Below are 15,482 nucleotides of genomic sequence, written 5' to 3'. Positions count from 1 at the left end.
TTCTTTAAATATATGTTTTCTGTTAATGCCTTATGTTGAGTTCATTTTTCCTCTATGTCAACGTGGTTGTTTTAATGCAAATTCTAATTTCAAGAAAGGATTTAATTCAGCGAATTTCTGTCTGACTGGTTCATTGACAGCAGATATATTATACCAACACAGAAACAGCATGTACACCATTCCTTACACAACCCATTTATAATTTTAGACACAATAGATCCTGCAGATGTTGGAAATCTTGAGCAACATGCATAAAGTGCTGAAGGAACTCAGCAAATCAGGCCACATCTCTGGGTGGGGAATAAATATTCAACAGTTTGGACTGAGACCCTTCATCAGACTTGATTTGCTGAGCTCCTCCAGCATTTTGGGTTGTCTATTTATAATTTTCATTTCCAGTGTTCTACTTGTAGCATAGATCATATGTACAAGGCTGGTTATCAATAAAAAGACTACAAAACTACAGCTACTTAATTCTTTGAGTAAAAAAGTCAGACACTGGAAATTTACTCAGCAAGTAAGACTGTACATGCAGAGGTAAATAGAATTAATGTTTTACATCAATGTACTATCAGACATTCCACCCTGCAAAAACTCATTCCAGGGAAGTAGCATCCCCGCAACCCCATATCATGCGCCCCCCCCCCCGCCCCCGGTCGACCTCCAAGGGTGTATGTAATACTTTGTTTAGTGATTTTGTCTAATCTGTAAACCAAGTTGGGTATATGCAGAAAATGTGACATTAAAATATGTAATTATATTATCATGTTTATTCTATTACAACTTTAAGCAAGTCTACAGGGAGTTTGGCCTCATCACGTAGGACATCAATAGAGTAGCTCCTTAGCAGCTAGCCAGCTAGTTTAAATAACGTTAGCTACGCTAATGAACCAATGACACCTGTTAAACTCACCTTAACAAGACTTTTACATTTTAATCCACCATGGGCAATAGAAAAGTCACTGTCGCAAACAGTGCAGCGAGCAACACTGTCATTATTTTTGAGGTCGACCGTAAAGCCCACCCACAGAGAAAACTGATAGGTCTACTTAACACGAAGAGAGATCAATCAGGATGCTCGCTCTCCCTCTCAAAAATATCGATTTCCAGGATATTGTATATAATTGCCAGGCATCAGGGAGTTGCTATCAATATGCGGGAGACTCCCAGAACTTCCGGGAGAGGTGGGATGTCTGTACTATCCTCTTAGAAGGTACCTGCCCTGCAGAATATTTCAGGTATTTTCTGTTTTTACCTTATTAATTCTGTTTATGAAGTATCATTTTCAAGATTTATTAATCCAAGGAACAGTTTGTTGATTGGAATGCTCTTAAACATTCCAAGTATCTTGAGTTATTCCTTCAAACATGCAACTGGTTAAACAGGACAAAATGTAAATAAGCGGTTTAAAACTAATGGGGATGTTAAGTGAAAAACTTGGTAAAGACAGGATTTAAAGAAAATAATCATTACACTGATTTATTTTCATTTATTTACGAACATAATTTTTGAGGGACAACAGTATCTCTCTTCTCTCTGTACATGCAACTGTAGAAAATAACATTTGTTTTTGCAAGAACTCATACAGCTAGTGACAGTACTGCAGTGGCGCACTGCCAAACAATATGTACACAAGTAACCTAAATTGTACAAAAAAATTACATCGTTACATCACCGATGGCATGTTTGCCACTGCTTTCTATTTAAAAAAAACATTCTACACAGTTTACTATTACAAAGAGGAGAGTGTGAACTTAATGTTATTTACAGTTATGTACAATGTCTCATACAAATGCAAGAACATTTACAGATCTGAGACTTCACTCCATATACCACAGGTATCAGAATAAGAAAAAAAAAGTTTTATCGCCCTATAGTTAGAGGTGTGCAAAATTTTTGGACTATCATTGTTGGTCACCTTAAAATATTAGTCTGGGTAATTGACAGAGTGCTGGGCTTTTTAAACTTTCCCAGTACTCTAGTAGTGTTCTTGAAGCTTGGAACCAAGTCCCACCTTTGAGAGGCCAAGTAAAGAATATCATAATGTTCTAATTTTACATACCTTTAAAAAAATCTAAAGCTGTTTAGCCATTTTCTACAGGTGACATTAACAACTGTAACATTTGCTGGTTTTGAAGGATACACACACACACACATATGGCTCTGCAATTCACACATTTATAAAACTTAAGCTGCTTATATAAATAGAGAAAAAATATTAGTTGTTTTTGACTATTACAGGTTTAATTATGGAAAGTTTAAAAGATTTTTTATAATGATCCATTAAATGTCAAAAGGGGCCATCAGCAATGGCAGAAAGATGGTAATAGTAATACAACCAAAAATCTTTTCACCTTGCTTCTTAATTTCATACCAAATTTTTAATTTACCAAACTTCCTGCAATGCAAGAGAATTAGTGCTGTCTGTAGTCTTATTACTGATGTTTATGCACCTACAAAGACTGGAACCATTCTTCAACAATAAACCACTGTAAAAGTATGCATGCTCCATGTGTATTAAATGTCAAAAATAATCAGTTTAAATGTGATCTTGCAGTTATAGGTAAGGATATAAATATGACATGAATTTTCACTTAAGATTATATTGTCTGTAGGGGCTAGCTAATAATTATGGAAAAATTAAGGTAATGAATAAAGAATACTTAAGTTTAGTCCTATTGAGATACATGATAATGGTATTTCTCACTTTACTTTTCACAAATCAATATAAAATTGTAAAATACTTGTGAATATTGCCTTTTGTAATAGGATACTATACCGTACCATGACAGAGACCCATTGTTTAAAACTGAGTGACCATGACAGGAAATACAAGCTTTTTGCACATCTCTGCAAGGAATAATTTTCCATGCTTTATGAACATATATCATTTTCAGTAATTAAAGTAGGGCTCAAACAATTTTTGTAATTAGCATAAAAGTCTGTAATTATTCTTTGTTACCTTGCGTCATTCTCATTCCGTGCCCAACCCTAAATATATTAATGTGATAGTGACATTATGCATTCCCAAAAGCACTGTGACATTGCATGCAATATCTGAGCTACAAATTCACAGATCAATGGCATAAAAGACTGCAGATTTAAGAATGCCACAATTGCTAGCTAATTCCAAAATGGAATACAGTGCACACCAGTTACTTGACAGAGGGAAGAAAAAACATTCTTTGTAGGAAAGTTCAGTTGTTAGAGAAATATGTTAAAGCAGCTAGTTCAGGTTCCTGCAAATAGTGGCTGTCACGAGTCACCTCAGTAGACTTATGCAAGTTTTGTCAGTTTTTAAAATAGGCTTCAAACAATTAAACTGTTCGTTAAAGAAGGGAAGACTTGTAATGGGCATGGTGCAAATTGTACTAAATTTTAGACATTAAGCCATTAACTCTTTTATAAATACCCATCTCCTCCAAAAGCAAAAGATCATTTGGGGGGAAAAAAGTACTTAGGTATACATAAAATAGCTAAACTTTGCCAATTTTGACACTATGGGACTGACTAATTAATTGTATGGAGACATACATGAGGTACATTTTCCTGGGACGAGTAGGTTTCCCTCAACTTAAGGAAATGTCACAATCAGACCAATATTAACTGAAGTCTAGCAACACTTAGTTCAGTTGCACTCTATCCAATTGCTATGAAAGATATTTTAATGAACTGTCAGTCTGTTGATTATCATTCACTTGTTAGTATTTAAATATGGATACAATAGCTCCACTGTTTGAGCCCTACATTCAAAGATCCAGTTGACAAAAATGGTACACAATGCACGCAGTTCAACTGCTAACATTACAGAGATAACATGTGCCTGATTTACAATACATTAACTCTCCAAAATAAGTACAACTAATCAAAATACAGTACAGAACAGGAATCGGACTCTGAGGTTAGTGTAAACAATCAGATTTTTTTTTTGCTGAACTTTTATATTTATTTTTCTATTCAATAATAATTACCTGGATAAAATTTCAATAATTTCCAGGCACCAATTAAAGGACATTCTGCATATGTATGTCTCACAAAAGGAAAACATTGAGCCATCATAGTAATCAGGTAGTTCAAAACACATAATTGTACTAGAAATAAGATAATGCCCTTGGTAAAATGAAAAAGATTGAATTTACAATACTGCACTACCAAAAAGCCAATGTGCACAGCACTCAATACATTTCAGTTTTCCATTAATGTAGACCTTTAACAAAAATAACCAGTTCCATATTAAGTCACCATAACGTAGGCACCTTTGAAGATTGTATCTTCTGCAAACCTGAATGATTACACTGCATTGACATGAAGCATTGATAATGTTTCACTGTACTACCTTTCACTTTGAATAAACTAAAATAATTGGCAAGTCTTGAAATATTCAGATTCATTCAAACAAATTTTAAAAAGAACAGATTTAATTTAAATATATGAAGGATAACTGGTGTCGAGGTACACTTTTACAACAGTTCAAAAATAGTCATGAACCCACAGAATATGTTAGCTCCCCTATTTTAAAAAAAGATTATAATAATTAAAATGACTGTAATAAAACAGCCAATAGCTATTGTAATACAGTGCAGTAGCAGCACTACTTTTACAGTTTGCAGTTGGTCATGTGGTTAAGATTTGCTATTTGGGCAATATAATTCCATCAAAAAATTAACAGGTGTGAAGAATGGAAGTTTCTTTGAAGATTTGAATGGGAACAAATTATTTGCCCTGAGTAAGATGATGATTTTGTCTTCAACAAAAGTCAAAAGATGTGAAGAAATTTGCTTTGTAATCAGGTATTTTAAACTGTGCATCAGTTTGGGTTCGAATATCCAGTAGATGTCAACAAATATAACGTCTTTGAATGTTTATACTAATTTACCAAATACATTGTGCACCGGACCTACTTAATTTTTACAATAATTCTCCTTAATGATAGAGTTTATGTATCAATAAAATTTATAGGAAAAAGAATATTTTCCATTGCCTTAACAGCATTTTAACTAGGATTAGTATTTAGATTTCCCAATCTTTGTCCAGTAAGTATCAGTAGGTGGGAAAGTAAATGCCATATTTACCAGTGATGAATTTACTGTTGGGCATACATAAAAAAACAGATGTTTTATACCTCTCAAAGGCAAAACTGGCATATCAAATGCCAAATACCTACTTGTCACAGGTGACTAACATGGCATTTGTCATCAAACTAATTTATATACTGAATCAGAATCAGTGCTTCCTTTTAAATTTACTGTGCAGCAGTTTTACCTTTATGTAAACATGAAAATATTTAGCAAATAAACCACACAGCTGAATAATAAAAAGTTGAAAGAACTACTCCACACTTGCAACTTAGTGTAAAATTTGAAGTAACTGAATAAATTTTGTTGCAGCCATAACAAAAATCTCTTCCATTGCGGAGATGTGACTTTCCAAGGTTAACCAGTAAAACAATGAGCTTTTCAAATTATTTGGCCCATTTTTTTCCAAATTGAAATGAAAGTGCCATCTAAAAAAAACTGTACATCTGAGGATTTCTTCTATACATTTAGCTCTGAAGAGTGATATTACAGTATGAGTATTTATTTACAACTGTGCAGTAATGTGTGGCAAAATAAATTATCTAAAGGCAGCCATTGCCATCACAGTACACTGGTTAATGTATATAAAAAACTGTACAGGATTTAAGGGATTTATTTTTTAAAAAACCATTTAGTATTGGCTCTATAGTGTCAAGTGGTGCTCTCTACCAGAGAAGCAGTGAATGCCCAAAAATTAAAGGGTAGATAGAAGAGAAAAGAATTAAAACACACTCAGTGGCCCTACCAAAGAAAAGCTTCAACAGGGTTTCTCGTTGTGAGTTGATCTTGTTCACAACAGTAACAGGATTGCAGCCAACACGCAGAGCTTGCATTATACAATCACCATGAACTTCAGAGTGCATGTAAAGTCATGACAGGTTAAATAGGCTGAACATTATTTTTTCCCTAAAACAAAATATCTACAAGTTCCAAAATCTTACCTGTTTACGTCCTTAAATCTATAACAACTCACAATGCACTTAAAAGTCCAACTTGTGACCTGATAATTCTGATCAATGAAAATGAAGTTTGACCACACTGTACACATTTGATCACCCAACCAATTCAACTAGTCTGACAAAAGTAGAGATGTGCAATACTGTTACTTATTTTCCAATAATTATTTAAAGTGAAGCTAAAATCGTTAATGCCAACATACACCACTATATTGTCATTGCCTCCCTATTGCAACAAAATAGTACATGATTAAAAGGGCAATGCTATATGGCAGTTACCAGTTATGCTGAGTCCTATTGTTCTGCACTTCAACGTGGGCATACAACCTTTGGCCTGCGACTTTCCAGTTGGTGTGCAGGCTATAGTTGCTTAAGTTTTATTATATCTGAACCACTGACCTGTCTTGACATCCTTCTTCCCTGCAGAAGTGATATCTAAAATCTGTGAAAAGTGCAATTATAATTTCAATGATGCTTCCTCCTCATGAAACAGGGAATCATTAGCAAGCAGCACTTAAGGATTTTAAAGAAAAAAAACTCAAAATAATGTTCCTTTGGGAGGTATCCCACTTGTGCCACAAATGGTCATAAACCACATGCTATCACTGTCATGCTGGCAGAAGCACAAAGTCATCATTCACATCAACCATTGGCACATAGAAGGAAGGGACCTCAGTGACACACAGAGATTTATGTCCAGCTGGGTCAAGCTCCTGTACTTTTAGCTGCCATTCCATACGTTGTACTGCATTCAGTGCAGCTGCTTCATGCTGCTGCCGCATTAGCAAACATGTCTGTCAAAGAAAAAAATAATTAAAAGGCATTAGTAACAAAATACTTTTCTGAAAAGGAAATTTAACTCAAGTTTTCATTTTTCGAAATAGAATCAGTTGAGACCAAGAGACATAGGAGCAGAATTAAGCTATTAGGCCCGTCTGGCATATAATACGCAAACACGAGGAAATCTGCAGATGCTGGAAATTCAAGCAACACACATCAAAGTTGCTGGTGAACGCAGCAGGCCAGGCAGCATCTCTAGGAAGAGGTACAGTCGATGTTTCGGGCCGAGACCCTTCGTCAGGACCTCTTCCTAGAGATGCTGCCTGGCCTGCTGCGTTCACCAGCAACTTTGATGTGTGTTGCTGGCATATAATACTCTATATTTGTAATCTTTGATATAACAGACTGAAAAAAACTCCTAATAGGAATTCATCATTTAATCCTAGCCCTGCATTTTATTTTACAAACAAGTATTTCTATGATGGACTTAACTTCCAAGCATTTTAGTTTATTTTCAACATATATTTGTGCAGCTGGTATGTATGCTCTCATAACGGTAGGGGGTCTGTCCACAAAACAATCTCTGAGTGGTTTTTACGGCCATCTGCAAGGAGAAATATCACCAAATTTTCATACTATCGTATTTTTCCTTTGCTCTTTCAAGGAAATAAACTGTATGCTTCCCAGTTTATCCTGGAAATAAGGTGATTTGAGGATCAAATTTGACCCCTCCAAATTATTGATGCTTTATATCAGTACTTAAACTAACAATGCCATAGCATAATGCTCTCCATGCTTTTTTAAATAGTACACCTTTAAAAACGCAACTGCTCCTACAAATTATGGTTGAAAGATTAGTTTTTTCATCTTTCTTTTGTATGCAAATCACAATTTTATGTGGATGACCCTGATTAATACAAATCAATTGCTGAAAAATGATAAGACTTAATTTTTGGTTAACAGTCAAAATTTTGAAGAATTACTTCTATCCACTAACGAAGACATTTTCCCCAACATTCACAATTCTTGATTGAAGAAAGGTGTACAGTATTTGGTTAACAAGCGCAATAATGGAAATAGAAATCAATTAATTCATCCAGGACACCAAATAGCCAATGAATGTACATCAATGTTTCATTTGTTAGGATGATTTGACAAATTTATCAGATACTAAAGTGTTTCAGGACTGGACTTAGTGATTAGGCCCACCTATCCATTTGATAAAGTACTTAATTATTCAAAACAGATTATCAGAAATTAACTGCTTTTTTTAATGTGGCTTATTACTACTCAGTTTTCTATGATCTATCAATTTCAACAGATATGTTCTTCTTATTTCCCTTCAGCCTTGCTGCTCTGTTTTTAAAAAATATTTAATGTTTATAATTCTTAATTCCAAAATACTACCTACCAACTGGTGTATTTTTGAAGTGGGTGAAGCTCGAGGTAAATAATGTGTTAATTAAAACTACAATGAGAATTGTACATCGCAGGTAGAAAATGCTCCACTCTGTTGTATCCATTTGAATTTTCATACAGCAAATACTAAAGTAACAACTTCTAAAAATGAAACTCAAGAGTTATGATCAATAAATCGAACATTTGCATTCTGTCCCATGTCATTTTGTCATTGAACTTAAATCTTAACATTTTCTTTGCTCACAGATTTTAAAAAAGATTAAAGATAAAAAATTAACTTTATTCATCGCTTGTACATCAAAACATACAGTGAAACGCGTTATTTGCTTCAGTGACCAACACACACCAAGCGCAGCCCAGAAGTGTCATCAGGCTTCTGGTGCCAACATAGCATGCTCCCAACTTGCTATCCTTAACTCATACGTGTTTGGAATGTGGGAAGAAACTGGACTACCAAAAGCAACCCATGCAGTCACTTGGAGAATGTACAAACTCCTTACAGACAGAGCATTGAACCCCTATCTTAAAGCTGACATTGCAAAGCGTTACATTATCTGCTAAGTTACCATGCTGCTTACTATTACAAGCTAAAGCCCCATTTTATCAAATCAATGCCTTGAGTTTCAAAAGCTCACAATGACCAATCTTGCCAAAGAATTTCAGCCCAAAACGGCGACTGTACTTTTCTCCCCCCACTCCCCATAGATGCTGCCTGGCCTGCTGAGTTCCTCCAGCATTTTGTGTGTATTGCTCGGATTTCCAGCATCTGCAGATTTCCTCTTGTTAATGACCAGCTTTAGATTGGCAGATTTAAAATACCCAGAAAAAAAGTCTACTTTTGCATAAATTGATTTTGCAATCTTCCGTTTAAAGAAGAAAGAACATTTTTACTTTTCAAATTTTATTTAGCAATACAGTGTGGATTAAGCCCTTCCACACTGCTCAGCAATTCATCTACTTTATCCTACCCAAATCACAGGACAATTCACAATGACAAAGTAACCTATTAGTATCCACTAGTATGTCTTTGGACTGTGGAAAACCGGAACACGCAGAGAAAACCCATGCATTCACAGGGAGGAAGTCAACCTCCTTACAGAGAACGCTGGAACTGAACTCCAACCCCTTGAGCTGTAATAGCCTTGCACTAACTACTATGCTACCGTGGCATCCTACTTTCAAAGGAGGGAAGAACTTTGATGAGAATACGAAAAGTCCACTTGTGGAAATTAATATAACTTATGAGGACTAAGATTCCAGTTTCACTTCTTCTTTCTGAAAAATCAGGAATGATACCATACAGGATTAAAAACACAATTACCTTCATTCTGTCATATTTATCATCAACATCCTGTAGCCATGAAATAAACTGCCGGGCATTAAATCGATCCCTCACTGATGTCTTATTTTCATCTCCCTATGCAACAAAATCAAAAAAGAACAGCCAGAGAATATTTAGTTCATAAAAGATAAAAATTTTAAGACTCAACACTCAATTAAACTTTATTTAAAATGTCAGAAGAAACCATTAAGATTAAAAAATACACTATTACAATTACTGCCACATACAGGGTTATTACTTGAAACCTCGTAAAAGAGTAGCTGACAGTAGTGGGGCAAAACTATTAGAAACAAAACTATCTCAATGCATGTGCCTCTGAGAACAAAGTATTCACCATTTTTGGTGTACTGGTGGTTATACCTAAAGCCATAATTATAAAAATATAGACTTTTTCAACTAAAATAAAAATTCCTTGTTTAAACCACCCATTCACCATTTGGTAGTATCAGAAGCAGTAAGCATTTTGGCAACAGCCAATGAAGAAGAAAGCCCTTAACTCCGAATGGAGTCATCGGGACGCAGGCTTCCTTATTTTTACGAGGCCGAATTGCTAGCTCGATGCTCAACCCAGCACGGATGGAAAGCATGCAAGGCCTTTGCTCCAAAGTCCAGCGCCGATGCCACTACGCCACCAGCCGGCCAATAGCCAATAAACCACATGAAATATTGAAAATAAAAGAAATATTGGAAATACACAATATGTCCAGCAGCATCTGTAAAGGAAAGGAGTTAATATTTCAGATTTCTAGCATTCTATTAGTAGAAAAAATGTTGCTATGATGAAATGGAGAAAGAAAGGAGAAGAATCTTAAGGAGCACAATGGCATGGACTCATTCGAGTGAAGTTGTGAATACCTGTGCTGGAGATTCTTCAATAAACTTCAGCTTCAAAAAAAACACGTTAAAGAAGGTTGTATTTACCCGTGACTGAATTATCTAAAGGTAAATCCAGACGTCCTAAATTTATTAAAAGCTTTGTCTTTTCTGAATAGAAGGGCATATCAAGATTTTTTTTAGTTTAAGGAGGGAAGTCTAGATCAGCAGAGTAAAATTCTGCTATTTCAACTTTTTCCAGGTGCAGTGTCATTTTTCTGCTCCGTTCCAAACTGGAAAATATTTAGTCTTATCCCCTTTTTCCCCCCATCTTGCCTTCCTCCTCTACTTTACCTCTGGTTTTGGGTTTGGATAGGTGACCAAATCTGTTGCAAGTTAACTAACTCCCACTACTACAATTTTTGACCCCTTCAACCCAGTCATCAATATACCTGGACAACAACTCCACATCTTGCAGCACCAACTCTCCAATCAGAAAATAACATTTTGATTCCTAATTTGTTTTCTGCTTGTCCAAATCCAGCATTTTATCCCTCAGTCCACGTGCTTCAATTTTATTTGATATCCCAATGTGACACAATAGCAGCCTTCTCAAGGTTTAAATACACCACATCACTAGGACACCCTTATCTATTTTGCTAGTTACCATCACAAGTATTTAGATATGTCACATACAATTTCCCCTTTCCAACTTATACGAACACTGTCTACATAATTATTTTTTAAGTGTCCTGTAAACACATATTTAATAGCTTTCTCTACAACTGGTGTTAGTAGTTCCTTGTTATTTTCTCCTTCTGTCTTAAGTAACACAATTATATTTGCTGCCTTAAAATCAAGATTTATGGAATTCTGAAAGGTGACATCTATCATCTTGACAGCTACTGCTTTCAAAAGTTTGGTATTCAGGTCATCAGATGCTAGGAATTAACTGGCTTTCAGTCCCATCTCATTTCTCCCACACTTTTTTATCTACAAATACTAAATTCTCTCAGTCTTCCATTACCACCAAACCCCTTGTTTGCACCCCTCCCCACAGAACAGAAGGCATTGTGTCAATTTCCGGGAAATTTCATGAAAACAGATCAAAATTATTTATCTGCCATTTCCTTCTTTGTCAATTAATCTATCCTGTCTCAGCTTACGAGAACCCACATTCAATTTTCATTGTATTTTTCTTTCTACACATGTATGGAAGTTTCGACAGTCCATTATTATGTTAATTAGGTCACTCAGGTTCTGCTATGGATTCATTCTTGTAAACATGAGGGAAATTAGAAAGGAAACACTTGTGGAAAGCTACTACATAGGGATCTTTTTCTGGATCATTGTTACATTAAAAAGACAGTAAATTTTGTTCAAGTGCGAACTTCTGACAGTGAAGGATAGTTTATAATTCATAAGGAAAGTAGTGACTAATAAGATTTACCAAGAGTTACCTACCTAAAGACAACTTGTTCAAAATGAAGCCTGGTAGAGTAGGTCAGAGTACGGGGGTAACATTAGAGAAGCGCAGGATGATAATGGGATTGTCAGCAAGGAAAGCATTGCCGAGGTCACTGCAGTGCCTTCTTTGTAATTGCATCAATATGTTGGGCTCAGGGTAGATCTTCAGAGATGTTGACACCCAGGAACTTGAAACTGTTCACACTTTTCACATTTGATCCCTCGACTGTGTTCCCTTGACTTCTCCCTCCTTAAGTCTACAATCAATTCCTCGGTCTTCCTGAAGTTGAGTGCAAGCTTCTTGTTGTTGCGACAACACTCAACCAGCTGATTTATCTCACTCCTGCATGCCCTCTCTGGGAATTCACTACCCTCTGGGAAGAGCTGTTCCTCCACATCCCTATACTAAATCTACTACCCTAAACCTTGAGGTTATGTCACCTAGTTCAAGTCTCACCAACCAATGGAAACAACTTTCCCTGCCATTATTTTACCTTCCCCTTTCATAATTTTATCACTTTTCTATAAAATTCCCTCCCATTCTTCTAAATTGCAAATTTCCAAATTTATGATGCACTTTTTTTTTCAACTTAGTACCATCTCAGGCATTATTCTGTTAAGAGTACAGGTTTCCCCCACCATCCGAAGGTAGAGCGTTCCTATGAAACGGTTTGTAAGCCAGAATGTCGTAAAGTGAAGAAACAATTACCATTTATTTACCTGGGAAAAATTTGTGAGCATTCGCAGACCCAAAAAATAACCTACCAAATCATGCCAAATACCACATAAAACCTAAAATAACAGCAACATATAGTAAAAGCTGGAATGATATGATAAATACATAGCCTATATAAAGTAGAAATACTTTTTTTTTCACAATCATTGCCACACTGTCCACCGTAGCGAAAATCTCACGCAAGCGCTCTCGGCAAAAACACTCTCTCCAGTAACCTTTAAGCTATGAAGCTGCCAAATCATACCAAGTAACACATAAAAATACACAGCCTATATAAAGTAGAAATAATGTATGTACAGTGTAGTATCACTTATGGGAATCCGGAAGACAGCGCCGAGCACACTGATGATAGTGTGTTAGGCTGAGTCATCGGAGGTTAGGGTGGTGCAGTGGTCCCCACCCTCCAAGTCGCCGACCGATACTTATCCGCGGAGAATGCAGCGGTCCAGTGGTAGCCGGGACGCACCCAGCACATCTTTAAGAAAAAAGCCGAAATAAACAAGCTAATCAATTAGGTGCCTCCCGGCACGTAAATGTCGGCCCAGATCAGAGGCAACACAATCGGCAATCGCCTCTGATCTGGGCCGACATTTACGTGCCGGGTGGCACCTAATTAATTAGCTTGTTTATTTCAGCTCTTTTCTTAAAGATGTATTGGGTGCGTCCCGGCTACCAGTGCATTCTCTGCGGCAATGTATCAGTCCGTGGCCCGGGGGTTGGGGTGGTGGGACACTGGGGTGTCATCTCATCGTCACCTGTTTCCATCAGGGCAGGCAGGTCATCTTCTTCTATCTCGAAACGCTTAATTATGTCTAGTTTTACGCTAAGTGTAACACCCTTACGAGCTCTTTTAGGCTTTTCCAATACCGTAGAACTCGTCTTGCTAACGGCTGCTCACAGGCATGTGTTTAAGCAATGCCAGCAAGAATGCAGATCCAGGGGAGGAGCTTGGCTGCTCGGGACGCGAGGTGCGCGGCACGCTGCCTTTTTTCATAACAGTGAAAACACCTTCTGTTAGCGAAAACAGGTAACTAATGTAGGTCTTTCGTAACAGCGAGGTTTTGTAAAGCGAATGTTCGAAAAGCAGGGAACAACTGTAATTGCTTTCCTAAATATGTGGCAATTGAGCTAATTCTGAAAGTATGTCAATCTGAACTGCATTTGAATTTAAATGTTCAATAGACACTGTCATACGCAGTAAACAAATTAGGTGCCATTGTTTTGAATGAATACATTAAATAGATCTGTTAAAGTTCTGATTATTTAAGTTATATAGATGTTGTCAACAGGAACTGTGATTTACCAACACTGATGGTGGTGCTGAAACATTACACATACATGCACGCAGATTTATTTAAATATAATTAAAATTACCGCCACAAACACATCTATTTAATACTTATTACTTTTGTTTATAAAGATAACTGGCTTTCAACTGAATATACTTTTAAGAATACTTTTATTTTCCCAGCAGCCTAACCCCATCGAAAGAGGTGGCTCCACACAGGCTTTTGGCTTTTTCCTGCAGCCTAACCATATTGAAATTCATTAGCAAGAACAAATAAAAAATAAGATAGGGACAAGCACAGCAGCCATTGCTAGAGTGTATCAGCATTAGATTGGGGAGGCTTTGGCTCAACATGCTTGGGTGAGACAAGTTTCTTCTTCATTTTTCATCTGTTGGTGCATAGTTAATGCAGTGAGAATGGCTCCAGGGGCTACGTTTTGCTCTTTGAGAGAGATGTGGGAATTCTACGAGATCTCCAACCTCCCAGATAACCACATCTGCACCAGACCGCAGACTGATGAACTTCAGCTCATATGGGAAAATGAGGAGGTGAAAGATAGGAGCTACAGGGAGATAGTCACCCTAAATTGCAGGAGTCAGGTACCTCCCTGTCAGAAGAGGGAAAAGAAATGGGCAGCCTGCATTGGGTACACTTGTGACCTCCCCTCAACAATAAGGATACCACTTTGGATGCTAGGGGGAGTCACAGCACCTGGGTCTCTGGCATCAAGTCTGGCGTTGTGGCTCAGAAGGGAAAGGGGGTAGAAGATTGCAGTAGTGATAGGGGATTCCATAGTTAGAGCAGTAGACAAGATACTGTGGGCATGAAAGAGACACCCAAGACAGTATGCTGCCACCTAGGAACCAGGGACAGGAACATCTCGGTTTGGGTCTTGATACATACTGGCACCAATGACAAAGGTATGTAAAGGGAGGAGGTCCTGAAGAGAGAATTTAGTGTTAGGCAGAAAGCTAAAAAGCAGGGCCTCCAGGGTAGTAATCTCTAAATTGCTGCCTGTGCCATGCACCAGTGAGGGTATGAAGAGGATAATTTGGCTGATGAATGCATGGCTGAAGAACTGGTGCAGGAGGCAGGGTATTAGATTTCTAAATCATTGGTATCTCTTTTGGGGAAGGGTTTGACCTGTACAAAAGGCATGGGATACCCCTTAAGTCAAGCGGAACTGCTATCTTTGCAGGCAGGTTTACTAGATCTGTTGTGGAGGGTTTAAATTAATTTGGCATGTTTTGGTAACCAGAGTAATAGGGCTGAGGATGCAATGTGTAGTGATACTGCCAGGAAGAACAGGCAGGTGAGAAGGCTAAATTGCAATCAGTGGGATGAGTTGCAGTGTAACATGGGGACAAAAATTGAAAACTGTGACAAATATAGAATAATCTAGATGATCTTGCAGCTCAATTACAGATTGGCAAGTATGACATTGTGGAGATCACTCAGTTGCGGCTGACAGAAGATCATAGTTGGGAGCTTAACATTGAAGGATACACATTGTATCGAAAAGACAGGCAGGTGTGAAGGAGTAGCATGTCTCTGTTGATTAAAAAAAAATGAAAGCAAATCCTTAGAAAGAGGTGACACAGGATT

At 37.1% G+C, this 15,482-nt stretch overlaps 1 protein-coding gene across 3 annotated transcripts in view; it reads right to left on the bottom strand.

Annotated features, from left to right (window-relative positions):
• Positions 1–1,480: 1,480 nt before the first annotated feature.
• The window catches only part of ankrd11 (ankyrin repeat domain 11), a 187,501-nt gene continuing 173,499 nt past the window's right edge, over positions 1,481–15,482 (bottom strand). For all 3 annotated transcript variants that reach the window (XM_063067044.1, XM_063067047.1, XM_063067045.1), the window contains 2 exons: positions 9,552–9,647; positions 1,481–6,825 (listed from right to left, as the gene is read on the bottom strand). In XM_063067044.1, the coding sequence (XP_062923114.1) occupies positions 6,640–6,825; positions 9,552–9,647 (282 nt within the window). In that variant the 3' untranslated portion in view covers positions 1,481–6,639. The remainder of the gene's footprint in view (positions 6,826–9,551; positions 9,648–15,482) is intronic.

The sequence above is a fragment of the Mobula hypostoma genome, chromosome 14 (assembly GCF_963921235.1).
Source record: "Mobula hypostoma chromosome 14, sMobHyp1.1, whole genome shotgun sequence".
Taxonomy (NCBI): domain Eukaryota; kingdom Metazoa; phylum Chordata; class Chondrichthyes; order Myliobatiformes; family Myliobatidae; genus Mobula; species Mobula hypostoma.
The sequence above is the reverse complement of the archived record's forward strand: the minus strand, read 5'-3'. Positions and strand labels throughout refer to the sequence as shown.